This window comes from Coturnix japonica, chromosome 12 (assembly GCF_054131305.1).
Source record: "Coturnix japonica strain WE chromosome 12, WE-NBRP24, whole genome shotgun sequence".
Lineage (NCBI taxonomy): Eukaryota > Metazoa > Chordata > Aves > Galliformes > Phasianidae > Coturnix > Coturnix japonica.
In genome coordinates this window covers 22,413,385-22,440,225 of record NC_140674.1, presented here as the reverse complement: position 1 = coordinate 22,440,225, position 26,841 = coordinate 22,413,385, and the positions used below count along the sequence as shown (strand labels likewise).

Here is a 26,841-nt window from a genome sequence, read left to right as displayed (position 1 = left end):
AGTTCTGTTCACAGCAGTTGCTTCTCAAATCAGGTCGGGAGGAAAGAGAAGCAGATGCCTCATTAAGGCTTTAATGTAAGAGAGAAAGGGTATTGTGATCTGGGTTTATCATCTAGCGTGTTATCTTTTATTTACTGTCTGTCACACCAACAGTTATCTGAAACCTTCTCTTGTTGATAACTTCTTTAAAAGCTGGTGCAGGTGGTGGCTGCTGAAGGTAGCAGTGATGAACATCTCTGTCCTCATGCCGTGTGACTTTAATACATCAGGTCTGCGGCACCAGTGGCTGTTTCTGAGTCCTTGGGTTTGGAGAAGGGGAACTCAAACCCGGCCAGGCGTATCAGCAGCGCGTTGAGGAAGTGCACCAGGGAGCAGGCCAGGATGATCCAGAAGGAGTCTGCAAACCGTTCACTGTGGGTCTTAAATGTGAAACTTTTCTCCTTAAAGTTAGCGATTTTCTCTGAGAGGTGGTGGATCTTCACCTCGGAGGAGAAGAGGATCATGATGAGGCAGCCGCAGGAACCTGGAAGGAGCACAAGATGCCCATCATGCTCGTGCCTGCAGGAACAGCTGCAGGTCTGTGGGCTGCTGGAACTGCCCCACTGCTGGGGGTTGGCTCCCATCTGCCATGCTGCCAAACACCATGGGCAGCATCCATGCCCTCTGCTCTGCTGTGCATAAAGCCATGCAGCAAAACCAGCCCCTTCTGCCTGCCTCCCATGTTCTGTTTGGTCCCCGTGCAGTGGCCCCACACTGCAGTGGATGTGCAGCCTGCAGAGGGTACTCACAGGCAATGAAGCTCCACAGGTACAGCCCCACGGGGCCATGCAGTGTTTCGTAGGGGCTGCCAAAGGCGTTGTACAGGAAAAAGCCCATTGCCACCAGCGTGAAGATGATCAGCACCGTGCAGAAGAGAATGATGCTGACGTGGATGCTCGCAGGGATGATCTTGAGCAGGTCTGGAAAAACTAAATATGAAGTTAGAAAATATTATAAACATTAAGCAAAGTTAATTTGCTTTTGTCTCAAATGGTGATTACACCACTTTGGTTTATGTGGATATTCAGTGCTGTTTTGTTACCATCATGATTTAAGAATTTGGCTCAAAATGTTTGGTTTTATCTGAAAATCTGAAGCAGTAAATGTTAAAAGTTAAGATATCCGCATCTAGAAGTGACAGCTGGGTGAACATCAGCAACCAGCAGTGCTGGTGTGTGCTGCTCCTATGGTGGTCAGAGCTGTGGGGTGAGCGATGGTGGGCGGAAAGGGGAGAGTGTGGGTGTTTCCAGAGTGGAAATAGAGGGAACTCCCTGTGAGAACCCACTGGGAGCTGCTGCCAAGGGGAGATGTGGACACCCCAAAGATGGGGGTTCCGTTCCTGTTTCTGTGAGTAAAAGACTCACGGGGTGTGTTGTATCTGAAGCAGAAGGCCCAGAAAATGCAAGGTAAGAAATTGAGAGGAAATAGAGACCAACTTGATTTGCTACTATGGAATTTAGTTTGCTAAGGAGAAGTTACTGCCCTGGGCTGGATCTTTCCCTCGGCACCTGCAGTTACAGTTTTTGTCACTACAATTTTGTGACATATCAGGAAAAATTAATTCCAGTGGCAATGCCATCTTGCAAGAAAAGCATGCACAGTAATGAATGAAATACTGTGTTAGTGTGCATGCCTGTGACCTTTAGAAAACGAACTGCTGACCTAGAAACTGATGAGAAGCAGCAGGAGTAAATGAGGCAGAAGGCCTTCCCCGGCTGAGCAGAGCTTGCTGGCAGAGCAAATTCATTTCACAATTAAAAGAGATGTAGTGGTCAGGGGGGAGCATTTAGTGGAACAAACACCGAACTAAATCACTTGGCCTGTTTTCTATGCTGTTCCTCTTAGACACACTGGTGAGCATCACCATGCGTGGCACTGCTGTGTGGCTGTTCTGCTGTCTGGGGTGCACATGGAGCTCTGAGGGCTCTGTCCCACTTGGGGAGGGGCTCCTGCAGCTTTAGCACATTGCTCCCAAGGTGTGTTTTGTAGTAACTGCAGGTGGCATGCAGGGTATATTGCAAGAGATGACTGTCATCTGTGCTGCTACAAGCAAACTGTCTTCCCTGCATCATTCCATGGACCTTATCCTTAGGGATGAGCAGATTGAGTACCACATGCAAAGCAAAACCATTTTTAACTGTCTTTGGTAAAATTTGGTATGTCAGGCACTGAGCTCTGTTTGCACATCAGTTGACTGAATGTCAGCCAGTAACAAGTGAGCAGCTTTCAATCCGTACTGCAGGCTGGAAGCCTTGGGATGCCTTGTTTCAGCAGCAAAGTGCACCCATGCCTCAGCCTCAGCTCCTTCATGGGACTCCTGCTGGCTTAGTGTCTTTTGCAACAGAACAGAGGCTGCAGCATCGGTGCGCGCGCACACACACACACACACGAGGATGACAAAGATTAGGTGAAAAATGAAAATATTTAAAGTAATAGCATATACGTATTTCAATTGTGGGTGACTGTAATTGAAACACAGATTGCTGAAAATATTAGTGAGCTTTGCCATTGTCAGAAAAAAAGGTAATTAAAAGCTGAAAGATGAAGAGCAGCATTTGGCTTTAGAGCATTTGCTCCTGCTGAGCCCTGTGAGGTACAGGGCTGGTACCTCCCGGCCCCCGAGCAGCCTTCAGTTATCCAGGTGCCTCTGTTACTCACATGAGAACTGGAAGGGCCTCCCGCCGAGCCCGCACTGCCTCACTCGCTCGCCGTGGAAGAGCCCGTACTGGATCTCCCCGATGAACTTCTCCAGCTCCGGCCCGGTGGCGTTGACCAGCAGCGCACCCGTCTTGCAGAGGATGGTTCCCTTCACCCACAGCTGTGTGCCGATGGCCGCTGTGGTTCCCAGGGCGCACACAAAGCTGAACACCCCAGCCAGGCAGAAGAGGATTTTCTTCTGTGGGGGGGGCATGGTGGTGTGGGGGGGCTGCACTCTCAGCAGGGGGCTGGTGTGGTGTCCATCACTGGGAGGTGCCGGGAGGGTGAGTTCCTCCCCATCCCCCTGCAGCTCCTCTAACTGTGCTGCAAATGGAACAGTCTGCAGGGCGATTCAGTCCATCCTCTGTGTCACTTGATAGTGGAGAAGTAAGGCAACAAGGGAACGTGTAATTCAATGAGTGCTCCACTTCCCAGCTGTCTGATTGGGCAGGCTGTGACAGGGCCAGGCTTGGCTGCCCCTTGGGTTATTGGCCGTGCAGAAAAGAAGCTTTCAGAGGGCTCTGTGTGCTGGGAATCCCTCAGAGCCAGCAGTGCCGAGCTGCTGGGAGTACTCGCAGTGCAGGGGAGGGCAGTACAGAGCTTGGGCTGGGCTGGGTGACCCTACCTGCATCCGGTGGCACCTGTGTGCGAGCTCACCTGGTGTGGGCCCCTGGCACCTGTCCTGTCCCTGCTGCCCCTCCTGGAGCCGATCAGCCCCAGGTTTGGAGCCAACAAAGGGCTTTGGGTTTTTTTCCCTTTTCAGTTCTCTGACCAGATCAATTCAGGAGTGGTTCGTTACCTGGGTGTTTGTCTGCAGCAGGAATGCTACATAGAATTAAAATGAAGCAAGGCAGTGTGCAGGTAAATGATTATCTAAGCTACACTTAAAGCTGTGCCTTTTGCTGTGATCATTGGGAGTAACCAAGAGCTGGCACTGAGCTCGGTGCTGAGCAGGAGGCTGCGAGCGGTGACTGGGAACACTTCCCTTAATCACAATGCACTGACAGCTGCACGGAGAGGGACTGTAACATCTAGGCACAACTATGACCACAACACTGCAGTGAAAGCAAAGACGGGAGCCTGTATGTACATATCTAACAGGTTTGTGGGAAGAATTAAATGGGAGAAATATATAACCTCACTGTGATCACACTGATGATGGATTTTTTCAAGATTCAGCCTTCTGGTGGTGTTTCAAATGAAGCAGTAGTTTGTGCCTTTGAAAGTTCCGTGCTCTTACAAATGAACTGGGAACGCCCCTGAGGAATCCTGCAACAACTGTGGGACATTCTGCTTTACTGGAATCTTTGGAAGATGGAGATGTGTGTTTAAATACAGCCAGATGTGTGTTTAAATACAGCCTGAGACAAAGTCTCAGGAATAAAACCTAATGACTCTCTCTTTTCCTGCCTTTGGCAATAGGAATCATCATAGTTAACTCGTATTGTTATGAGGTGTACTCAGAACCATCCGCAGCTCGCTGTCTGACCCCGTGTTTCTAAAACACACGGTGTGTGTGTGAGCCGTCCTGGGGCTGCAGCGCGAGGAGAGGATCTGCGAAAAACAGTGGATAGAAAGATGAAAAACAGCTTCCGTGCTCACTTTTACAACGCTGATGCAGTAACAGCCGGGCAGCAGTTGGGAAGATGGGCCCCGCGCTGCAGGACACGACACAAACTGGGATGGAGAGCGCAGTCCTGCTTCAGGAAGGGAGGTGAGCGGCTCTGGGTCCGGGAGGGAGCCCGAGGCTGCGGCCGCTTTTATTCCGGAGATGTGAATCGGCAGCTCCAGCTGTGCCGGCGTCCTCCGAGCCGCTCTGCGGGGCCGAGCTGGGAGCGGAGGGAGGAACTGCGCGTGCCGGTACCTGTACCGGCCGGAGCCGCAGAGCCGGGCACGTGCCGGCAGCCGGGGCCGCTTCCACCGGGCGGCGATCGACCGTCCGCGGCCGGTTGTTCGCTGAAATGAACGACTCCGCAAACGGGAGCGCGGTACCGCGAGGAAGCGCGGAGGGCCGGGAGCGTTCAGCGGGGGCTGCGGGAGGGTCGGGGCGGCGTCACGGCCGGGCCCGGGGGCAGCGTGCCCGCAGCCAGGCGCCAGGAGCGGAGCCGCCCCCGCCCCGTGCCCGGCCTCGGCGGCGACGCGCAGCCCAACCCCCGGCGCGGCGGGGGCTGAGGCGGGGGGCGAGCGCCGAGTGCTGCTCCCTGCCGGGTGCTGCTCCCTGCCGGGTGCTGCTCGCTGCCGCTCGGAGCCCGCTCCAGCGCCCGCCCGCTGCGCGGCGAACATGAGCGATCATGGCCGCCTTCGGGCTCCTCAGCTACGAGCAGAGACCGCTCAAGCGGCCGCGCCTGGGGCCGCCCGACGTGTACCCGCAGGACCCGCGGCAGAAGGAGGTGAGCGGAGCCGAGCCGTGCAGCGCCGTGCCGCGCCGAGCGGAGCCGGCTGCACCGAGCCCGGCCCGCCCCGCTCCCGGCCGCCGCCCTCGGCTCCCGGCCCGGCGCCTCCCCCGAAACTTTTGAGCGGTGCCGGCCGCTGCGGAGCCGCCGCTGACTTGCATTTTGTGCGGCGAGCCGGGGCCGGGCCGTGCGGGGTGGGACGGGGTAGGGCCGGGCCGTGCGGGGCTGCGGCTGCGGGCGCGGCTGGGTCGGGGGGCGGCCGCGGTCGGAGGGGTCGGCGGCCCCGAGCGGAGCTTCGCCGGCGCTTCCAGACCCGGAGCGGCGCCCGCGGGGCCGTGGCGTGGCCCGGCCGGGTGCGGCGGCCCGGTGCAGACCCGAGCGCGGCGCGCAGCGTTGGGCGGGCGGCCGCTCTGGTCCGCGGGGCCGCAGAGCGCTGGTGTCGGTGCGCGGCGCTCCCCGTCCGCCGTTCATCTGGGAGGGTGGGAGAGGCCTCGGGTCGGGTCGGGCTGTGCGAGCGCGGCGCCGCGGATCTCGGAGCCGTGAGCCGTGAGCCGTGCCTCCGTGACCGACGCACGCTGCCCGTTTCCCTTCCCGTGCCGCTGCCCGGCGGTCCCGCCGCGCTCCGTGCAGCCCGATGGGGAACGGCCGGGCAGGTTCGTCGCTCGTCGCTGCCCTCTCGGCCCGTCTGCTCTTGGGACCTCCGGAAAGCGGGCGGTTAAAGCTAACGATTGATGGCTGTCACTGGCTGCGTAGCAGGGCAGTGCAGGTTGGCAGTGGCCTGGGCTAACGCAGTGAAACGTGTGCGTTCCAACCTGCTGCCAACCCTTGGAGCGTCTCTGTCTGCTCTGCCCTGCAGCATCTTTATGCTTTTCATCCTTGCACTGATGCACCTGTCGTGCTGAAATAAAGCTGCCAATTAGGGTGGTTAGAAGTACTTTTGTAACACGTGTCATTGTGTGTGATCCTGACCCGCATGGAGCTGCTCTGAGCTGAGCCATGGCTGTGTGTGGGACGGAGCCTTGGTGCCGGCTGGGATGCAGGGGGCACAACCCCTCTGAGGGTGCTGATGTTCTTGTTATGAAGCACAGGTTGCTCGTTAACCTGTAACTGGTGGAACACCTTTTAAGGGGTCACTGCTCAGAACAAACCCGACATCCAGCAGTGTGGGCCCAGCCCCAGGGGGTTTGTGGCAGCGGTCACAGCTCAGGGCGCAGTCTTGGCCCCTCCTTGCAGGGCTGAGGTCTCACAGCGCTGCTGCGGCTCTGCTGGAAATGGGGCCTGTGTGTGGGAGGGAGGAGTGGGGCAGGGATGGACTCAGTGAGTGGATCGAAAAGGAACGACCATGTGCAGATCCACTGTGCTCCTCCATGAGTGTGATGGGAACTGTTCGGTTTCTCTCTGAAGGACATTTTTGGGGCTGAGGAGACAAAGAATGTGTTTGAAAAACTCTTCAGTTTGACTCTCACAGTGATAATAGAGCACTGTGTGTTGTCTGCTTGGTTTTTACCACCTGTCTGCATGTTTATTGGGCTATTCACGTTTCAAAGCCCTTTTAAGCCTTGGTTGGTCTTGGTTGGACCCTTCTTGATGTCTGGGGAGCAGCTCGCTGTCCCTGCAGGATCTGACACACTGTGTGGTGCACACGGCGTCGTGTGGAGCTCCCGTGCTTGTCCTTGTGAAGGGACTTGCAAATCCAGCCAGGAGAAGGATGTTTACCCTGGTGTGCTTAGCACTGGCTTTGCTGTGCTGCTGCTCTGTGTTGGCAGTTTTGCCTTGCACTAGGACAGCCGCGCTGGAAGATAACGACCCCGAGCCATTAATGGGGCGAGTGTGAGGCATCAGGAGAGTTCCTGTGTGACCTCAGCTGAATTCTATGCATTGTGTCCCCAGGTGGTGTTATCTGTTTAATTTCTATCTGGTGTTTGGGTTCGTAACTGTCCTGTGTTCCACGTTTAAAATTCCTGAGCCCCTGCTGAAGGCAGAAGTTGTACTAATAATCAGAGCCAGACAAAACCAAAACGTTGCTGTGTTTATGCTGTCAGCCCATCCCAGCTTGCTCCCACAGCAGCGGTAGATACGGCAGTAGGACACACGGCTCTCAGTTACTTACAGTATGGTGATATCTAGACAGCTTTTTTCAGAAAAGGAAGAGTTTAAAGATAGCAGAACTGGGGTCATCTCTGGATATGGCTCTAATAGTAACATAGATCTCCATCTGTTTGCTATTTACCTTTTATTTATTTGCTTATAATCTCTTTGATGGTTTTCATCTCTGCATTCATCTGTGTTTTCAAGGCTGTCTTGGGGATAGTGTGGGTGGAGCAGTGTTCCAGCACTTCTTGTTGATTTCATTTACAATTCAGATGAGTCTCGCTAACTTCCTCAACCCCAGAGAGCTGAGATTTCTTCTAAATACAGTGATGTCTTCTGTGTTACTCCCAAACTTTGTGAAAGTGCTGAAAAGCAAAGCATGTTGCAAAGCAGAAGAGAGTCAAATGAACGGAAGCTTCTGGGTCACTATTTTGGGGGATGCATTTTTCCAAAACTGAGTAATGAAATCCGATAAAGTCGCTGTCTTCTCATTTTATTTTGCCCTCTTTTGTTTGCTGGGTGGTTTGGCAGTTGCTCTTTGTTTCCATAGGTTACCCCACCATCATCTTGGGGATTGCTTTTATCCTGGCCTTGCGGAGCTGGTGAAGCACCTTTGGGGCAGGTGGTTGTTTTGATGACAGTGGGTTCTGCCTTCTCAAGGAGAGCCTCCCCAGTGTGCTCAGGGCTGTGCTGCCTGGACGCTGCCCAGCTGCACGAGCTCCCTGCAGCCCCTGCTCCCTCACCCTGCTGCCTGATAGTGGGGCCTTGGGATGAGCCACGGACGGCTCAAGCGAGGAGAAGAGGCCTTGGTTCCTTCTGCCTTCCCCTGAGCAGCAGTCCTCTTCCAGCAGCACAGCTTGTGTTCTTATCACGTTATGGCCTTGAGGTCTGCAGTTAAGAAAACACTTAATGGGAGCAGGAGAACGTGGTGTTTCTGCTTACTAACTCGTTGTGGACACACAATACGTTTCAAGGGTTGTTTGGGTGAGAAGGGCGAGCAATTACATCAGGTTTCTTTATAAAAACACGCTTCTCAGAATGATGTGACACCCTAAACTGTCATTTCATCTTTCTCCCTTGCAACTCTCTTTGCAGGACGAACTTACTGCAGTGAATGTAAAGCAAGGCTTCAGTAATCAGCCTGCCTTCTCGGGAGATGAGCACGGCACTGCTAGAAACATTGTCATCAATGCCTCTAAGGTAGGACAGGGCTGTTCAGTCTGACTGTGTTCACTTCACTTGCTCCTGAGCTGACCATGGTTAGACTTGGTTTCTAGTTGGAAGTCTTCATGTTAATTACAGAACATAGGGATGCTGTGTGGCGTTTCTGCTACCTGCTGTTATCAGTCTGCAGAGGGAAGCACAAAGCTGGCACTAAGTTATCAAAAATCTTCTAAAAATGTTTCCCGACAAAGTAATTTCCTGCTGTTTGACTCTCACAGTGTGTAACACTTCACGGCTTATTGGGAAATGCGGATTTACTTCTTCAGCAAAGCTCCTTTATTTTAGCAGAGCGTGCATCTGAAATGGGAAGAGATATAAGTAAACTACAAGGTTGTTATTGTTACTGTTGGAATGATACAGTTTCCAGTTACATTCTTCTGGTTTTGTTTGGATGGAGTTGCCACCTGCACTTAATTTCTCTCTGCTGTTTTAATCTGGTTTTGACTATTGAGTGTAACTGCGAAGTACAACGAGAATTTGCTTATAGTTGTTTGGAGGAATTACCACAATCAGTTCAGTATCTGCGAGTATATTTATTAGAAAATCAAGTGTCCTGTTCTTACTGCCTGAAGATGAATTGCTATTGCGGTAACCTTGGTATGTAAATAACCTCCTGCAGCAATTCAGACCTTCCTTGGGCTTCTTTATTTATTGTTTTGCATTCTGTTTTGGGATTGAGACTGCTGGGGAGGGCAGTTCTACAGCATTGTCCATGTGGAAGCTCTGAAGCGGTGGCAGAAGCAGTGTTAGTAGCAGGCAGGAGGCTTAGCAGTATCCCAGTCGTGGCATTTTTGCCTGCTGTTAAGATTGAAGGAAAGACAATGATGCAGTTCTTGTGACAGTAAGACTTGTTCTTAATAGAAGTGAAAACCAGATATGTACCCTAAGGTGTGTTATAATGCTGGAAAGAGGGATGTTCTGAGGCACTTGTAGGATATACTCAGCTGGGCCCCAAATGTGAGCTGTGCAGCTCTTGGTATGATGTGGCTCAGGGGATTTGCAGCCCAGTCGCTGTAAGCAGTAACTGCATCTCTGGTATCTTTGAGGCCTGCTCTTCTTTGCGGTGGTTTTGGTGTCTTGCAGCTTCTTTGCTGATATTGCAGAAGTGTTATATGGGAACTGAATGCCAGGAATCACCATCTTCTGTCTGCAAGGAATTGAAGTGTAATCTTATTAGACTGATAGCCTGGACTAGTGCGTTGACTGCATCTATTGAGATGGAAGTTCCCTGGGCACTGATGTACAGTAGATGCTTGCTAACTGCTTTGTCACATGTATGTTTATTTTTCTTTTTACCCACCAGATCGGCGCTTACTTCAGCAGCATATTAGCAGAAAAGCTAAAACTTAATACGTTCCAGGACACGGGAAAGAAGAAACCACAAGTGAATGCCAAAGACAACTACTGGCTGGTCACCGCTCGCTCTCAGAGTGCGATTCACAACTGGTTCACAGATTTAGCAGGCAGTAAACCACTGACTGTTTTAGCAAAAAAGGTATAAGAGTGCTCCTCCTATTGCTTGGATGTTGACTTGTACTTAACCGGTCTATAAGGATAAGGCAGTATTCACAAAACATGTTTAAAGGGTTAGAGTTTAAGATCTATCTGCTTTCAAAAAAAGTAAGTTTCTGATTTTGTACCCTTTGCGCCTTGTTTACTGAGCTAAGGGTAATGAGTAACTAATGAGATTTTGCCAGCAAAGAATAACACTGAGCTCTTAAGTGTTATTCCTTGTCTTAGCATTCTGCAGCTCCTTAACAAAGAGGAGAATAAACTGAGCAATTTAGTTTGGGTCTAGGGACCCCAAACAGCTTGTCCCACCAGTGATGTGTAAGTAACCAGCTGGTGAAGAGCACAAACTGCTCTGCCACCAGTAGGGTCACCAGCAAAACACACTTTTCTATGGCAAGTGTACAACTAATCTGCAGTTTCCCTTTAATCTTATTAGGTGTTTACTTTATGAATAGAAGCACTACACAGATTTATTTCCTTGTTTATTCTTTAAAACCCCCCACAAAACTGGAGTTATGGGCATCATAACAACTGTGCATAAGCATGTTAAGAGCCCTGTGAAACTAATTGGGTAGAGTCTCTAGGCTGACCCAGAGGAGTCTTACTGAAAAGGATTAGGGCTTTGTTTGCTGCACTGATGCACCTTTTTTCTCCAGGCATTTTGGTAGTGTAGCATTTGTGCCTCCATTCCCTTCTGTCTCCACTGGTTGTGAAATGTCTTTTTCTCACGTGTTGCTTTGACAGCGCTTTTGGAAGTGATGCTCCCTTTGTGCAGAAGGGCTTGAGGATTGCTGTGACAGCGTAGGGGGACTTTTCGTCCTGAAGTCTTGTGGGACCAGCCATGTTCTGCATGTGGGCAGGTGTCACAGCTGGCCAGCTTGCTTCCCTGGCACACTCCATCATTGTGGGCTCTGAACCAGGGGCACTGAAGATACAGACAACATCTGTGCAACTGAACCCTTAACCAAAATCTTGATTTGTCTTTATTTTCCAGAAGTTCTGAGGATCAGCTTGCAGAACTTTTTCTGCACTTTGGATGTCCTTGGCAGAACTGAGAGGTTTGCTAGTGGCATCTCAAAGCTGGGAAGTGATGTTACTAGGTGTAACCAGGGGAAAGCGTGGGGCAGCTGTTTTGTATTGTCAGATCTCTTTGTATGTGTTTAGACAGTGGATTCTGTCAGCATAGAGGCTTCCCTGGTTGATGAAGAGGTCTGCTGCTGTCAAAGCAGTAAGCAGAGGACGCCAGGGCTCACCTGCAGGTGCTGGCTGCTGTTTGCATTGTGCTTTATCTTGCTTTACGTTTCATTTCAGGTTCCAATTCTCAGTAAAAAAGAGGATGTTTTTGCTTACTTAGCAAAATATTCTGTACCACTGCTGCGAGCAGCATGGCTGATCAAAATGACGTGTGCCTACTATGCTGCCATTTCTGAAGCTAAAATTAAGAAGCGCCAGGCCACTGATCCAAATATTGGTAAGTAAGCATTGATTTCTAACTGCTACTCTTGTTCATTGCATCAGTGTTACTTAATGCCCGTGCAGTTAAAAACGATTTTTGATTGGTTTTGCTTAGAATTGTGTGTCAAGGAGTACAAAGAGTCATGCAGCTCAACTACAGCCCCACTGGCTCGTTCTCCTCCCAGCTGATTTCTCCCTCAGTCTCCAGGCACAGCATCTGAGGAGCTGGCTGTGCTGTCTTAATCACTGATCCCGGCCTCTGGTGGGGGAGCAGGTGTGGCAAAGGCTGTGCTAAGTGGTACTAAGGAGTAAACTGAACTGCTGATTTAGGAAGCCTGAAACAAGATACTACTTTCAAAGCCTGTGTGTCAGAACATAAGTGACGATGCATGTATTTTAAGTTCTGATGGTGAATGATGCTGTCTGATGCCAAGACAGCAGGCCAAACAGTGAACACCTCTAAGGGACCCTAGCCCAGAATGTCGTGTCAGATTGGGTCTCCATGGGTATGGCAGGCTGCTGTGCTGTAGCGAGGTCAATGAGGTTTTGGTGGGGGATAGCATAGCTCCCTGCCCCCTCATGCTGCTGCTCCTGCTAAGGTGGGATGAATTGTACCTCAGTGATTTTGGAATTACCTAGCAGGACTGGGTGACTCCATCTTTCTTACTCTCAGCTTTGTCTTCTGTCATTCACACAGGGCTTTGCACCAAGAGATCCTGAAACCTTCTTTCCTTCCTCTGTGTTTCTTTAAAAATGGGATAGGTGGAATCCTCATGGTGTGGGTTTCTGCTGAATACAATGCATTTGTCCTTCTTCAGTTGTATGGGCTGGCTGCAGTACTGGGAGGCTTTCTTGTGCACATCCATCTGCATGGCTTCCCTGGTCCCATTCTTGCTTCAAACTGTGCCCTGTTGTGGGATGGGAGGGAGTCAGTGGGAGTCAGTGAGCCTCTGTGGTCCTGTTGGGTGTGTGCCTGCAGTTGGGCAGCATTGCATGGCAGGGCAGGCTGCCAGTAGCTGCAGGTGATGCATCTCTTTGTAAAGGACTTGGCCTGGGGGATTGGTGTGTAAGCCTGTACTGTGGCCTGCAAGCCAGATTAGGTTATCTGGGGTCCTTGAGTAAGAAACTTGGTGTGTATTATTGTGTATTCTTTGACATTCCCTCTAAAGCTTTAGATCTGAGCTCTAGGGAACAGAAAGGTGGTTGTGTTGTGATGTTTCTAACTCAGCAGCACAGAGATGTTGGTAATTGCTTTGTGAGAATTTTTCTCTCATACTTTGACATGAAAACAAGTGTGATGTGGTGGATTTGGAATTGTTTCTCCAAAAGTGAGTGAATGTTTGAGACAATGTAGCTAAATAGCTCCATGAAAACACTAAAACCCACTAACTTCAGACAGAAATTTCAGATTTGGATAGAAAAGCATTTAATATACATTCTCTATATGTTGACAGAACTGCCAATTGAAAATTCAAAGGGGAATAAAAGAAGGAGGGCAGTAGCTGAGATCTGAGCTGGTTAGTTATGGGTGAGCAGCGCTGTGTCAGAGTTCCCATAACTCTGACAGTGAACAGGTTTAGGTCGTCAAAGTAATTGCATTATGCATTCATAAAAGAGCTCTTCTAAAATACACTGCATGCAGGCTGCATGCAACTCCATCAGGTGTTTGGGAGATATTAACAGAAATCTCTGGTTGTTCCAGTTTCACTGCTCAGAGAATGCCTCCCTTACCATTTTGGTTTTCCCGAAGCTTAATGTATATGATCAAGCAGGTCTGCTTTTTTTCCCCCACTAATTTCTCTCAGTTACCTCAAATATAAAATCAGTGCTGGAGTGTGGAGGAAAGCTGATAGATTTTGGTGGGTTTGTGTGTTTGATGAACAGCACCCACTGGCTTATCTGTCATAAAGCAGAGCTAATGAGTCACACTTGCAGACCTCTGCACTGTGCTGGTCAGGCTGACCTGAGAAGCTGCTTCTGAGTTTGTGCATTCTCATCAGGGTCCAAATCCAGAGCAGCTGTCAGTTTCAGAGTGATTGTAGTGAGGGCAATGTTATATCCTATTGCTTGTGCAAAGTCCTGCTCTTTTTGTTGTTGTTATTGGCTGGGTTTGAAGGGAGAGGGAAGAGAGGAATAAATTCCAGAAGGAAGGAAGTTCTGAAGTTTATTTATCTGTTTCAAAGCTATTCAGGGGCTGAAGGCTGAACTCTGATGGAAGAGACAGGTGATTCCCTAAAGGCAGGTGATTCCCTAAAGGCACAGCTTGTCTCTGTGCTCGTCCATCGTGCTAAGCCAGCAGGCTGCTTGCACACTTGTCAGTGTGTGCTTTGAGAGCAGCGCACAGGGGAGGCACATAAAACTCCTGTTAATTCACAATAGGAGCTGCATTATGCAACTGTGTGTTAATATTGTGGATAAATACTCTTCAGTGTAAGTTTGTTATGATTCTCACCATGACAGAACCATTTTCTCATCTGCAGTGTTCTAATTGTAAACTTATTTTGTAGAATGGACTCAGATTATAACCAGGTACCTTCGAGAGCAGCTGGCAAAGGTTGCAGAGTTTTATCATGTGACTTCCAGCCAAGGCAGCAGCTCTGTAGAGATGCCTCAAGAGATGGAACAGGCCTTGAAGCAGTGGGAATATAATGAAAAATTGTCCTTTTATATGTTTCAGGTAATATTTTAGGAAATCAATGGATTATTTTTTTTATGTCACCGTTTTAGAAAGTTGTATTTTAGATATTACTGGTAATTTGAGTTGTAAAACTATGGTCAGTCTTAGTTGCTAATTTATTTTAGAGATTTGCTAGCAGAAAAAACTTTGATTTGCTCCCAGTTAACAAGTGATGTGTTATTTAAAATCCTTTAAGGAAGGAATGCTTGAGAGACACGAGTACTTGACGTGGATACTGGATGTTCTGGAAAAAATCAGGCCTACTGATGATGACATTCTGAAGCTGGTGCTGCCACTAATGTTGCAGGTATGTGTGTGTTCTAAAGCTGTGTAATTTACACACTCAATGTAAGGATAACTCGCGCGTGTTAAATGATTCTAATAGTTGTGGTGTTAAAATTGACGTGTTTTTATTCGAGATATTTAGGGAAAAATATTGCAAGGTGTGTGCTTGAAATATGTAGGTATCACTCCAAATTTCATGCTTTATCATCCTTCTTAACTGAAGTTGGTAGGAAGGCTCCTCATCTGCAACTGCTCCTGCAGGACAGATGGAATTTTTAAGGGACAGGAGTATAGGTTTGCATTTTAGATGCTCTTTTGGTGATCCCTTCTGGTCTGTGCATACTGAACGTTAGACTGTTAATTAAAGTGAAGATGTGAAGGAGGCAGTCTGGTAAATAACGTCTTCTTGTTTTAATTTCAGTACTCAGAAGAGTTTGTTCAGTCAGCTTACCTGTCCCGCCGCCTTGCTTATTTCTGTGCCAGACGCCTGTCGTTGCTGCTGAGCGATGGCCCCAGCCTTACAGCTGCACATTCTCCTCATGTGATTATTGCACCAAGTAACCCTCCTTTGGCAGCGCCGAGCCCGACTGCGCCTGGTCCTGTGCTGAGCCCCGTGCAGCTCAGCTGCTCAGATTTCCTCTCCTGCCCACAGCACCGTCCGCTGGTGTATGGGCTGAGCTGTATGCTGCAGGTAGGCTGATGCTTTGTTGCTCTTTGCTTTCGAGGCCACAACCGTTGAGGTTATTGGAAAGCTGTATGTCTGGGTCTGACGAGGTGCACTGGTTGTGGTTTGAAATGCAGCTACTTCAGGTAAAGAGGACTGAATGGGTTTGGAGGGAGTGGGAAGGGGAATCTTAACCACTGCCAGAGGTGTGAAGGTGGAAGCACCTTAGGGTATGGGCGCTGCATGTGTGTATCTGCAGCGCTGCCACACGAGGGAGCAGCTCTGCCACAGAAGCGGCCAAACCTTCCCTCTGGTGGAGCTTCTCTGGCTCAGTAATGGTCTGTGCGGCGTTTGCATCACCAGTGGACTCGCTCGTTCCTGCCAGACCCCATCTGTCCTTGCTGGGAGCAGCTGGACCGAAGACAACACCTCACTGATAGGTCCAGAGGACGGCCCCGATGCAGACAAGCTCTCCAACTTAAAAAGAAGTATTTTTCTAGGCAATCTTTTTGCTAAGCTGTTTTGTAAGCCAGATTTGGACCAGGAGAACTTAAAGTAAAAATTAAATTAAAATTAAATTAATAAAAATAAAAATTTTGCAGCAGCTTTAAAGTTAAAAATCCATTACACAAAGCAACTCCCATCACTTGAGATGATATTTAAGGTCTGACCCAAAAGCACCAAGGATTTCTGCTTTTGCCCTGCGTGGCTCTGGATGCTGCAGGGTAATGGGTATCTGGTGGTAACTGTAGGAGGAGCCTCCTGAGGCCTGTCAATGCAGTGCTTCTCTTTTGAAGTCATGATTAAGTTTCTGGTCTATTTCAGTAACTCGTGTTTTAGAACCTGGCAGAGATGTTCATTATAGTCTCTTAAATTTCACTTTTTCGTATGTAGCTTCTTTCTGAAAGCTGAGTGCCAAAATGAGTTACTTCTATCTATGACACACTCACATTTCATGGAGAGGATCTGTCTGAGATTAACTTTTGGTGGTGTTGTAAAAGCAATAGAAAAGGGAATTGAGAGTGTGTATGTTTAAAGACAGATTTTAATGATGGGGGAGGAAAGTAACATAGTAATTGAATTTCTGCAGTGTGTGTGTGGGTCTGTTGTTTCTTTCTTTGTAATTGACCAAAGTGATTCAAGCTCTCTTCGTGTTGGAATTGTTGGTCTTGCCCATGACACACTACTTGTGCTTTGTACTATTGCTTGCAGACTATAACTCTTTGTTGCCCAAGTGCCTTGGTGTGGAATTATTCCACAAATGAAAATAAGAACATTAATCCTGGCTCACCCCTGGATTTACTTCAAGTTGCTCCATCTAGTTTACCTATGCCAGGTGGAAATTCAACATTTAATCAGCAGGTAAATTTTTTAATGTTCAGATTAGTAAGATCTGTTTTATATCCCAAGAAGTGGTTGCGTTCATGACTGCAGCTAGAGATGTAGTTATTAATGTAGTTCAACTTCTAAGACCAGAATTGTGCTGGTTTTCGATGGCCTTAGTTTGTATGTCGGTCAGATGCCAATTTTTGTGAAAATATCAGTAGTTTTACTTAAGTTCTGAGGTTTTCAGTTATTAAATAGAAATTACTTCAAGATGTAAAATTGCAGGTAAGAGGAGGTGTATCATACCCTATTGTGACCTGTGACCTTTCACAATGGAAGTTAAATTCAGATTGGAAATGAACTTCTGCCAGGTTGAACCTAAGTAAAAGAAGTTTCATTGTACGAGAAGAAACTTATCAGATAAAAGCATTTGAACCAAACATGCTTTAGTTTGTGTTACCAAATACAGGGAATGTTGTAGAACATCACAAGATACCTTGCTCCTACTGAGAAAAGTGTCACAAGCTTGAAATGAAAATGGAGACTTCCTCCTGCTGTCTAATTAGTAGCTCCCTCATTTACAGGTTCGGGCAAAGATCTCTGAAGTAGAACAGCAGATAAAACAGAGAGGTCGCGCTGTGGAGGTGCGGTGGTCTTTTGACAAGTGCCAAGAATCAACTGCAGGTAAGGAAAGATGTAATGAAGTGTTGGGAGCCTTCGGGTTAGCATTTGTTCTTTTATTTGAGGATAAACCTGTTGCACTGTGATTCATTGTAGTAATAGAGCATTTCTCCACCTGCACCTCAGTCCTGGGACTAGTGAAATAACATTAACATGCAAATGTTGGGTAGAAGCTGAGAAATCAGGCTTGGCCTTGGGTACTTCTGGCTCCTGGAATAGCTGGATACCTAGGTGAGAAATGTGTGTGGAACAGTTTGTTTTCTGCTTAGGTAGGGGGAAGTAGGACAGAGACTCTGGCTGGAAATCTGCACATGAAGCATACAAGTTAGAAAATAGGCAGTTACTCTTTGGAGCGGGTACTGGAACTTTCCTTGCCATCACAAAAATAAATAAGTACATGGCAGTCTGGCTATTGAGAGTCTGAGCAGCTGCCTCATGATGAAATGAACATCAAATGTGATCTTCTGCTCCCCTGCTGCTGATAACTGCAGTGTCCAGTAATGCCTGAAATCCCACAGTGTCATCTTATTTACACTTTTTTTTCCCCCTCTCTGACTGCTGTATGTAGGGGTGACCATCAGCCGAGTTCTGCACACCTTGGAAGTGCTGGATCGACACTGTTTTGACAGATCGGATTCCAGCAATTCAATGGAGACACTTTATCATAAGATTTTCTGGGCAAACCAGAATAGAGATAACCAAGAGGTAATGACTGGACTCTCTTCTCACTGCCTAATCTGTAGACGGGGTTTTATTCTTGCTTGCGAGAACTGCATGTACATGTGTATGAAGCTGGTCCAAAAGCTGTGTGTTTTCAGTGTTTTTCTCGTTTACTATTCAGCATTTCATTTATTAGAAAAAGCCACTCTTTGCTATTACATTGTAATTCTGAAGAGGTTTGTCTCTTGAGCACTGTCCTGAGTTAGGTAAAATACCCACACCTTTCACATCTGCCGCAGAAAGTTGTAAATCAGTGTTCAGAGATCATAAAAATCTTTATTAGATTTAATAAACGTCTTTAACGTTTTACTCTTACACAGCTCAGCTGGTGGCGCTGCTGGGTCTTTGTGTAATGTTGCATTTCTGAGTTAGCTTGGAAATTGTCTGGGGAAAAAGAAGAAACTTAACAACATGTTAATAAAGTAAAATTTCAAGGTGGAAAATACTTGTGAATCTGTCACAGCTGCTTGTGTTGCTGTTGTGAAAGCTTTTTGGCAAAGGGTTTTATTTAATATACCCATTTTTTGTTAGTGATGGTATGTTCTTAGTGATCAGTATTGATTGGTTGAGGCTCTGTGTTGTTTGGAAACGTTTTCACAACAATTATTAGTCAGTGTTGTTATAACTGCCGAGATGAACAAAGTGTGTTGAGGGTGAGGACACAGGATCTCTTTGGAAGTATTTCTGCATGTGGAGCTCAGAACTGGCAGGTAGATGTGAAAGACAAGGCAGGATTGGGTTTGTATTTATTTCAGGCACACTGTGTTAGATTGTGTGAGAGAAAATACAGCCTTCTCATGGCAGCAACAATGTTAGTAATTTGAGTAATCTCTTCTGGGCCAGGCCTTTCTTGGGCATGGAGGTTCCACATTTTTTCAAGTTTAATCCCCTGCGGTCCAACTCAAAGCCATAACAGTCCTTGAATTACTCAGTACATAGCAGCATTTTGCATGTCATGTTGCTGTGAAATTACTATGTATGCCTATGTAGCAAGGTTAGCTTCTCTGATAGATTTTATAATACATGTTTCATCACCACAATTTTTATTGTGTGGCTGAAATTAAATCCTGGTCCGTTCATGCTGTTTTCCACACTTCCATGGAAGAAAGGATAACTTGTGTGGTTTCTGCACTGAGTCTTTAATCCCTTTGTCATTTCATGCCATGGTCAGATTTGTTCTGTTTTTGTGTCTCTTTCCTTCTTTCTTTCTGCATTTCAGAAGGCTTTTCTAGCTTCAACTGCAATTGTATTTCCGGAATGTTTCTTCTTGTTCCAAAGCGCAGTATTGGTTGTGCATGTTCTGAAAGTGCAGTGATTGCTCTGTTCTGTTCTTGCTGTCAGTCGTTGGCCATTATTACCCCTTATTTCAGCTACTTTATGACCTGAGGTTGGGTTGCCTTGAAAACACGCCTGCTGTGTCCCCTGAGCAGCCCTCTTGAAGTTCTGGTACCAAACACCTTTATGAGATCTGTCTGGTTAATTTACTGCCAGTTTTCTAATGATGTAATCATTTACTCTGAGGTGGAGAATGCTGAGTTGTAATAAGATATGATCGTGCAGAATTATAGAACACAGTGGGAGTGATGCTGGTGAGTGACACTCCATAGCAGTATATTTTAGCTGTTGTGCAATAGGTAATGGGTGAAAAGAGAAAGCACTTGATTTTTAAGAAATGATGCTGAATTTCTCGGCGTCACTATGGAAAATCTCGAACCTTCCTGGAAATTGGTGCACTTGGGCTGTTTTCTAAGTTCAGGTCTCTGAATGTGCGTTCAGGGCTCGTGTCCCATGTTATATTTGCAGTCCTGCTGAATTCTTAGAATGTTGAGGGTTGTTTTTTATTTTAGAGTGAAATAATGTTTTTGAACTTGGTTCTCACGAAAGGGCTTGTAGCAGATGCTGGGAGTTGATATTTGTCTTTCTGAGATCACTTTGCTGGAATTGAAACAAAACGCCCCCCCTGTGTCTGTGGGAACAGAGGGCTGGTGGTGCTGCTGGGTTCAGGACAGCAGGAATTCAGCAGTCAGACTGTTGCTGCCTGAGGGACCCAATCTGAGTGTGCTGGGACTCAGGATGGGAGGGGAAATGAGATGGGCTAAACAAAGTGCACGGAATTGTCTGAGGCAAAGTCTATTTCCATAAACACTGAGAAAATGCGGCATATTTGGAGCATTCTTGCAATATTTTAAATAAAGTGGTTAGCATTAGTTCAGCTGCTTGAACCGCTCCGTTATCTGAAGCCTGGCTGGGCAGGTATTGTCACCCTTTATGGCTTCAGAAAATTCAGCACAACGTTCCTGCTCACCTCAGCTCCTAAGGGAGTCACTGTGAAATTTGACTGGACAGAAACGTAAATTCAGTGACTTCAACAACTGGCAGAGCCTTGGCAAGGACACACGGCTTGTTTTTTCCTTTTGCATTAGACAGTTTCAGAGCGGTGGCTAATGCTGCTGGGACAGTGTTTGTGTGCCCTGTGGCAGGGAGCTGTGTGCATGCGCAGCCCCTGAGAGGTGTAAAAGCAGTGAAGGCAGGTGGGGAAACCTCTTGTTGTAGGGGTTTGTGCTGGGCAGTGGGCTCTGTGCCCAGCATTCCCTGCTCTGTCCCAAAAAAGAGGTTGTGCAGCCTGCTGTTCAGCTGTGGCATTAGCTGGAGTAGAAGTCAGACTTGTTTCTTAGTAGCTGCACTGAGTTAATAATAAAAGCGAGGGCCAGTGGGAAAAGAGCTCTGAGTTATAAAAAGCAGTTTTAATAGTACTTTTGGCTTCCTATCTCCAAGTATATCAGAAATGGTAACACAGGACGGTACTGAAAGGAAAGTATTAAGCATTACTACTTGAGCTTGTTTTATTAACTGAAAAAATCCTAAGAATTCTTTTCTTGCTCTTCAGTGACCTGCTCTGCTTATAGACAGTGCTGCAACACCTCTGGTTTTCTCTGAAAGGCTTTCAGAAAGAGCTACTTTGTGTTGTAGCCCAAGTGGCTGAGCAACGGGTTTGAGTGGGATGATTTCAACCACGCGGCTTCCGTGCCTGAAAGCAGCAGGTTTGGTTCCCAGACGCTGATGTTTGTGGCCACTGAGGGCTGAGCATAAGTAACATCCAAACCCCCTCGTGCAGAGCTTGCTTGGGCAGTGGGTTGTGCTTGTGGTGAAACCTCACAGGATGAGGTGCCACCAGCTGTGCTGAGCTCCCCTGTCTGATGCAGCGTTTCCTCTCACCAGGATGTGAGGTTTGGAGGCGAAGAAGGGGCTGAGTTCCCCTGACCAGCGCTGCTCGAGTTCTGCCTGGCATCTGCCCTACAGAACGTTGCACATTGGGCAGCGCTTGGACCCATCCCACGTCCTCCTGAAATGCTAAGGGTGAAAGCACAGTCTTGGTGCAGCTCATCCAGGCAGCAGTTTGAGCCCTCTGAATTGTGGTCTGCTCGAGGGGCTGGAACATCTGCTTTTCCTATTTTGCCTATTTTTTGTGAAGTGACATTATGTTACAACAGTTTAGATTTGATTATCAGCAGTGTGAAAATACTGATTTTCCTCTTTTGCTTCCAGATTATATTTAATTAGAAAATACTATGAATGAAATACCCATGTGCATCCATTAGTAGTAAGGAACAAAACCTGTTTTCTTTATCCATCCATCAGAATGCCCTTGCTCAGAATTAAGCCTACTGGCCATATACATGAGATGCCGTTCTGTTCTGTTCTGCGCAGGCAGCCCCCAGCGATGAGGCCGTGGTGATGCTGCTGTGTGAGTGGGCTGTGAGCTGCAAGAGGTCTGGGAAGCACCGGGCCATGGTGGTGGCCAAACTCCTGGAGAAGAGACAAGCAGAAATTGAGGCAGAAGTAAGTCCTGTCTCTTTTTGCAATAGCAAGAACAGCATGTCTAAAATAGCAAGGGTATTTCTAAGGAAAATTGCCTTAAGCTCTGCCCTTTGCAAAACAAAGTAAGTTTGATTGCACTTGGAGCTTTGGACGTTTTGTCATCAGTTTACAGTTTTGGTAGCCTAGATAAGCTTAAAATGAAAAGTCTTCTACTTACAGCTCAGCTGAGTGTGGTTTATGTTACTGCCTTGGTACCTGTTTGTTTGGGTGGCATCTGTGAGCCCCTTGTGAGCCCCTTGTGCCTGTGAGCTGCTTGCCCATGCACTGGGATGCTGCCATGAGGGAGCTCTGTGTGGTGCAGGGTGGATCTGTGCTCCTGCTTGGAGGGCTCTGGGATGGCTGCAGACTCAGTGTTTATTTTGAGGCCAAACTTCAGCGTGTTTGTATCTCACTTTCTGTAGAACTGCCTTGTTTTTTTACAAGTGAAAACGTTGCATTGGAGAGCAAAACATTGTAGTGACATCACTGATGAAAAATTCTGCCTGCCTGTTGTGGTAAATGACCACACACCATCCTGCAGGAGCCAACAGCTCCCCTGCCACATCCCCACGGCTCTCAGCTCCATGCTGTGTGCAGAGCAGTGACTGTGCTGCTGCTGCCCCAGAGGAGCTATTGGCCCCGGTGGTTGCTGTGCTGTCATGTACACAAGCAGAATTAGCTACTTTTTGCCTTTGCTTTGGTCCTGGAAATTCTAGATCTTAATTTTGTTGCTTTTATGGGAAAGCATATTGCTGCAGAAGGTGCGTGTAAGAGGCACACCTCAGTAAGGCATCCAAAGTGAGCAAATGAAATGCTTCCGAAATTACTAAACTGAGTATGGGGAAAAAAGTTGTTCTAGGTCGAGACTGGGTGTTATGCAGAGATGGGAAACAGTCCCACTGTAGTTGCTTCACATGTAAGTTGTGGAACATGGCTTGTCTGTGTGCATAGATGCACGCTTCTTTGTTTGTTTAACTCCGCAGAGATGTGGTGAATCTGAAGTCCTAGATGAGAAGGAATCTCTGTCTTCAGCCTCCTTGACAAGTTCCAGTCTTCCTGTTTTCCAGAATGTCCTGCTGAGGTTTTTGGACACACAGGCTCCCTCGCTGTGTGAGTATTAACTCACTCCAAGCCGGTCAGAAACAGCTGCTGGAGTTACTGTTTGGTTGTGGCAGGTGTTTGGGTTTCTGTGATGACCTGCTCCATTCTCTCTTGTGCTTATTTTCCTTTATTTCCTGCCTTGTTGTGAGCTCTTTGTGACCTTTTTTTCTTTTTCTTTTTCTTTTTTAATTTAATTTTTTTCCATTTTTCCTTTCACAAAAGGGAAGTTGGAAGAAGCCATACTTATTTCTGTTTAGACCTTACAAGACCTGGGGGAATTTCTTGCACCGTATGTGTAGCTAACATCAAATGCTCACCTTTTTGACAAGCTGTAGTGGAAATGCTGAGTCAGGGCCTGAAGCAGTGACTGAGCACCTGGTGGGAGGGAAGGGTCAGCCCAGGGGAGCTCAGGTGTGTGCAGCAAACCCGATTGATGGGAGGGGTGGAGCTGGAATTTTTGATGACAGAACGAATTTTGTTGAGGGATATTGAGGCTTCCGTGTCTCTAAGCCTGAAAAGCAGGACTGTGTTTTGGCTGAGGGTTTGCCTGTCAGGTGGCTAAGAGCCAGATCATTCTATGCTGGAGATACAGTCCTGTTTTCTTGGTTTTTGGATAGCTGACCCAAGCAGTGACCGTGAGAAGACAGAGTTTGTGAATTTGGTGCTGCTGTTTTCTGAATTCACTCGACACGATGTTTTCTCCCATGATGCGTACATGTGCACTTTAATATCACGTGGAGACTTGTCGATCACTGCAACTTCGAGACCACGTTCACCTAATGGGGAAACTGTGGATGAACACTATTCTAAGGATCATGATGTGAAAATGGAGGTAATGCTTCACATTGTTTCTCCCATGTTCAATACCTGATTTCGTACAGTGTGGGTTTTCACCAAAGTAACAGTATTTCAGATACGAGTTTTCTTTTAAACTCATTTTTAATCTCTCTTTGTCTGACTTTCTGTCTCTGAGAAGACTGGAGGTGATTTGTCGCCAATGTTTTTGTGTGTCACTTAAGTGTTGCCATTTTGGCACAAATACACTGAGCTGCCAGTTCTCTGCTGAGCTAAATAACTCCAAACAAACAAAAAGGAATAAAACTGGCTTCTGCATTTAGCAGTGAAGAAACTTATGGGCAGGTAAACTTTAATGAGGAGGAGGAGAGCTTTACACAGGAAGAGCCTGGAGGAAGCTGCTGTGCTCTGCTCAGCTGCTTGCAGGGGTCAGGAGCTCGCTGTGTGCTGAACAGCCACAAATGTCTGTACAAACATGGGTTGAAAAGCAAATCCTCATGACTCCAATGCACACAGTTCATGTGCAGTCCTCGCTCTTCCATCAGTTGTGCATTTCTTCACCTCTGGTAAAATGAGTGAAAAAGGAAGGCGCCTTTAAGCTGCAGATTCTGGGTCACGTTTGGACTTTCATGATGAGACGCAGCCCCTTGTGCTGCTCCCGGTGCCTGTGGAACTGTGGCCAGTTAAAGCTTCTCTCATCTTTACTTTTCATTCCTTCTGTAAATCTCTTACGTAGGTCTCAGGGCTAAACTTGCCCTAGGATGTAGGGGCTGTTCACAAGTTGCCTGTCATGGCACAACAAAATAGCAAGTAAACCTGTGAGTGCAAGAGTCCTGTTCTGTAGGTGTCCCTAGGAGCAGAACTACTTGTGAGGATATGCTGTAAACCTTTGTTTCTCCCTTCATCTCCTCCTCTTTTCTACTGGTTTATAGATTTAGCCTTGAGAAGTGCTCCTGTTAATTCAAAGTCAGTATGTGAAAGCTTCTGACCATCACTGCTTTTTTTCTTATTTCTTAAGCAGGTGAAATACTTGGGTTTACCCGGGTCCAGTTAAATAGGTGATCAATACAATGTGACTGATACTTGTTTTTCTCTCTGGCGATTCTTAGGATCATAGTATTATGGAACACATGGGCACTGACTCAGGACCCACTTGTATCTTTGATGATGTAGACAAGGGTGACTTTAAGGCAGACTTTGGTTCCGAATTTCCAGTAGGTTTAACTTTTGGTTTTCTGCATGCCTTTGGTGCCTGTGTTTGCTGCCTGCTGTTGTCACCAGGAATGTCCTGTGCCCCTCATGCAGCCTGGCTGCTTCCACCAAAAGCTGGTGTCTGCTGTCCCAGTGCCTGCTGTGTTCTGCTGGTGCATTGCCTCTGTTCTGTGCATCTGCACTGTGAGACAGCACGTGGCTTTTCTGTGCAGCCCCTTGTTGTACATGTACACGTCAATGCACACTGATGCTCCTTCCCTTCCCTCTGCCCTTCAGCATGTTCAGGGTGTTATATGGTCTAGTTAAGCATCGATAAATATGCAGATTTACTCATTTAACACTGAGGGCACCAAATTGATACCATTTGTTTTTGAGATGACTGCTCTGCCTTTGCTCTGTCTTCCAAGTCTGTTTTTCATCATGATTAGCCTGATTCTGGGCTGCTCTTTAATCTCCTCTTTTCTCCTTTGGTCCTGTTCTGCTTCTCGTGGACCCCTGTGCCCAGACGAGCTGGTTCAAGCTGCTTGCTGGATACTGGATGCACTGTGTGTGTGCCTGACACCTACCATAGTGATGGTTTCGTGCATACCATGCCTGCTGCAGTGCCTTATGTCCTCCATCCCCTCCCACTTCACCCTTCTCTTTGTATCCCCTCTGGGTTATCTCATTGCAGTTTCTCTGTTCCAACTGTTTGTGTGTGAAAATTGCTCTGACCTGTAATGTTTTGTTTTGTTTTTTTTCTTCCCTGACAGAACACTTCTAGTCTAAAATCTGCCTAATAACAATGAGATTCACTTAGGAATATAATGTATATATGTGGTTGCTTACATTTCAGCATAGATTACTATTGCTCTTGTTTTGTTTATCTCTGAAAAAAAGCTCAGATGCTTATACAGTAATCTTATCTTTGGAGTTCTTGAATTGAAGAAGTTAGAGGTCACACTTATCTTAAACATTTGTTTTACATGACTTAGATTTTTTCTCCGATGCCTGGGGAGTCCTGTGAGAACATGAACTCTTCTTTAGACAGAAGAATTTCAGTTGCCAGTGAGAAGTCAGTCAAGAGAGAAGGACTCAGAGAAGTGATTTTTCCATCCAACTATGACCTCCTTCGTCACCTGCAGTACGCAACGCATTTCCCAATACCTCTGGTGAGTGAATTCTGGTTGGGCACAGAGCGGTGTTGGCTGTTGTGATGGCAAATAAAAGCACTTAAAGGAAGAAGTGATCACTGTGTGCAGGGAGCAGAACTGGCTTTGTCTGAGGGCTCCCAAGCAGCTCTCAAGGTGCTGCTTCTGCTGAGGGTGCCTGCTGTGTGCTGCAGGATGTGCAACATGCAGGGAGCTTCATCTTACCAAAGGGAGTCATGTTAGCTGGAAAAGTGCCTGAGCCAGAGTGATTTATGCTGGCTTAGTGGAGAAGGGAGATGGTACTACATTGCAAACTCCATATTTCAGGGTTCAATGGAAGTTTGCTAAATAGAAAATCCGATGTAGTAGTTCGATAAATGGATGAATACTGAAATATCTGAAAGAAGTAGTTCTGCAGTGTGATGGATGGAATGGTGCTGTTTCCTTCCTCCCACTTCCTCTTGTTTGTAGAGTGGATTTTTGGCTGCTTCTGTTATTCTTTGGAGCTGCAGAAAGCTCTGTGAGTAATGTTCCAGATCCCAAACCCTCATTTGGTTGGCTTTTATATATTTAATCGTATTACGTGTTTGCTGCAGCACTGGACAAAAAGGGCCCCAGCACTGAGTAGGCTGTGTCTACTCAAATTGTTTTGAAGCAACAATGATAATTGCTAAGCAGTATTGAATCCTACCTGTACAGGAAGTGCCAGCTGAGTGTACGATGTGATATCTCCCATCTCTTTTGCTTAAGTTTCCTTTCTGCATTACTACAGTGATTTGTTTTTATAAGAATATTGAATGAGCTGTTTCTTTTATCAGGCTGGTTTTGAATGCTCACTTGAAGTTTGATGTGTAGTTTGAACCATGTAAGTTTAGCTGTCTTTTGCTTCTGTGGTATTTTTGGTCAGATGGGGTTAGTCCAGGAAGTCTGACTTTGCCTGAGCAAATTGGTTTTTCACTTTGATTGCCATCTATTCTAAAA

The 26,841-nt window shown here is 47.2% G+C and overlaps 2 protein-coding genes across 16 annotated transcripts in view; one reads left to right on the top strand and one right to left on the bottom strand.

Annotated features, from left to right (window-relative positions):
• Window positions 1–104: 104 nt before the first annotated feature.
• CLRN1 (clarin 1) lies at window positions 105–3,130 on the bottom strand. Its single transcript, XM_015872165.3, has 3 exons — window positions 2,698–3,130; window positions 789–968; window positions 105–523 (listed from the first exon to the last, which is right to left on the bottom strand). Exons 1-3 carry the CDS (start codon window positions 2,948–2,950, stop codon window positions 258–260), a joined length of 699 nt encoding a protein of 232 aa, XP_015727651.2. The 5' UTR covers window positions 2,951–3,130; the 3' UTR covers window positions 105–257.
• A 1,663-nt stretch (window positions 3,131–4,793) lies between these two features.
• The window catches only part of MED12L (mediator complex subunit 12L), a 92,226-nt gene continuing 70,178 nt past the window's right edge, over window positions 4,794–26,841 (top strand). For 12 of the 15 annotated variants that reach the window (XR_014933471.1, XR_014933470.1, XR_014933472.1 and 9 more), the window contains exons 1-15: window positions 4,794–5,126; window positions 8,316–8,420; window positions 9,748–9,939; window positions 11,268–11,427; window positions 13,919–14,088; window positions 14,285–14,395; window positions 14,795–15,064; window positions 16,250–16,399; window positions 16,948–17,047; window positions 17,613–17,749; window positions 21,473–21,604; window positions 22,606–22,732; window positions 23,341–23,555; window positions 24,628–24,732; window positions 25,705–25,881. Coding sequence is in view for 11 of the 15 variants with exons in the window: in XM_015872149.3 (XP_015727635.2) it covers window positions 5,028–5,126; window positions 8,316–8,420; window positions 9,748–9,939; window positions 11,268–11,427; window positions 13,919–14,088; window positions 14,285–14,395; window positions 14,795–15,064; window positions 16,250–16,399; window positions 16,948–17,047; window positions 17,613–17,749; window positions 21,473–21,604; window positions 22,606–22,732; window positions 23,341–23,555; window positions 24,628–24,732; window positions 25,705–25,881 (2,250 nt within the window). In the remaining 4 variants the exon portion in view is untranslated. The remainder of the gene's footprint in view (window positions 5,127–8,315; window positions 8,421–9,747; window positions 9,940–11,267; window positions 11,428–13,918; window positions 14,089–14,284; window positions 14,396–14,794; window positions 15,065–16,249; window positions 16,400–16,947; window positions 17,048–17,612; window positions 17,750–21,472; window positions 21,605–22,605; window positions 22,733–23,340; window positions 23,556–24,627; window positions 24,733–25,704; window positions 25,882–26,841) is intronic. The other 3 variants (XR_014933473.1, XM_015872148.3, XM_085513465.1) reach the window with 2 other exon arrangements.

Coding starts and splice junctions, on each gene's coding strand:
- CLRN1 (XM_015872165.3), bottom strand. CDS start 2,950: ATGCCCCCCCCACAGAAGAAAATCCTCTTCTGCCTGGCTGGGGTGTTC. Junction 969..2,697: donor GAGGCCCTTCCAGTTCTCAT/GTGAGTAACAGA, acceptor CTTCATATTTAG/TTTTTCCAGACCTGCTCAAG. Junction 524..788: donor CCTGTGGAGCTTCATTGCCT/GTGAGTACCCTC, acceptor TGCTCCTTCCAG/GTTCCTGCGGCTGCCTCATC.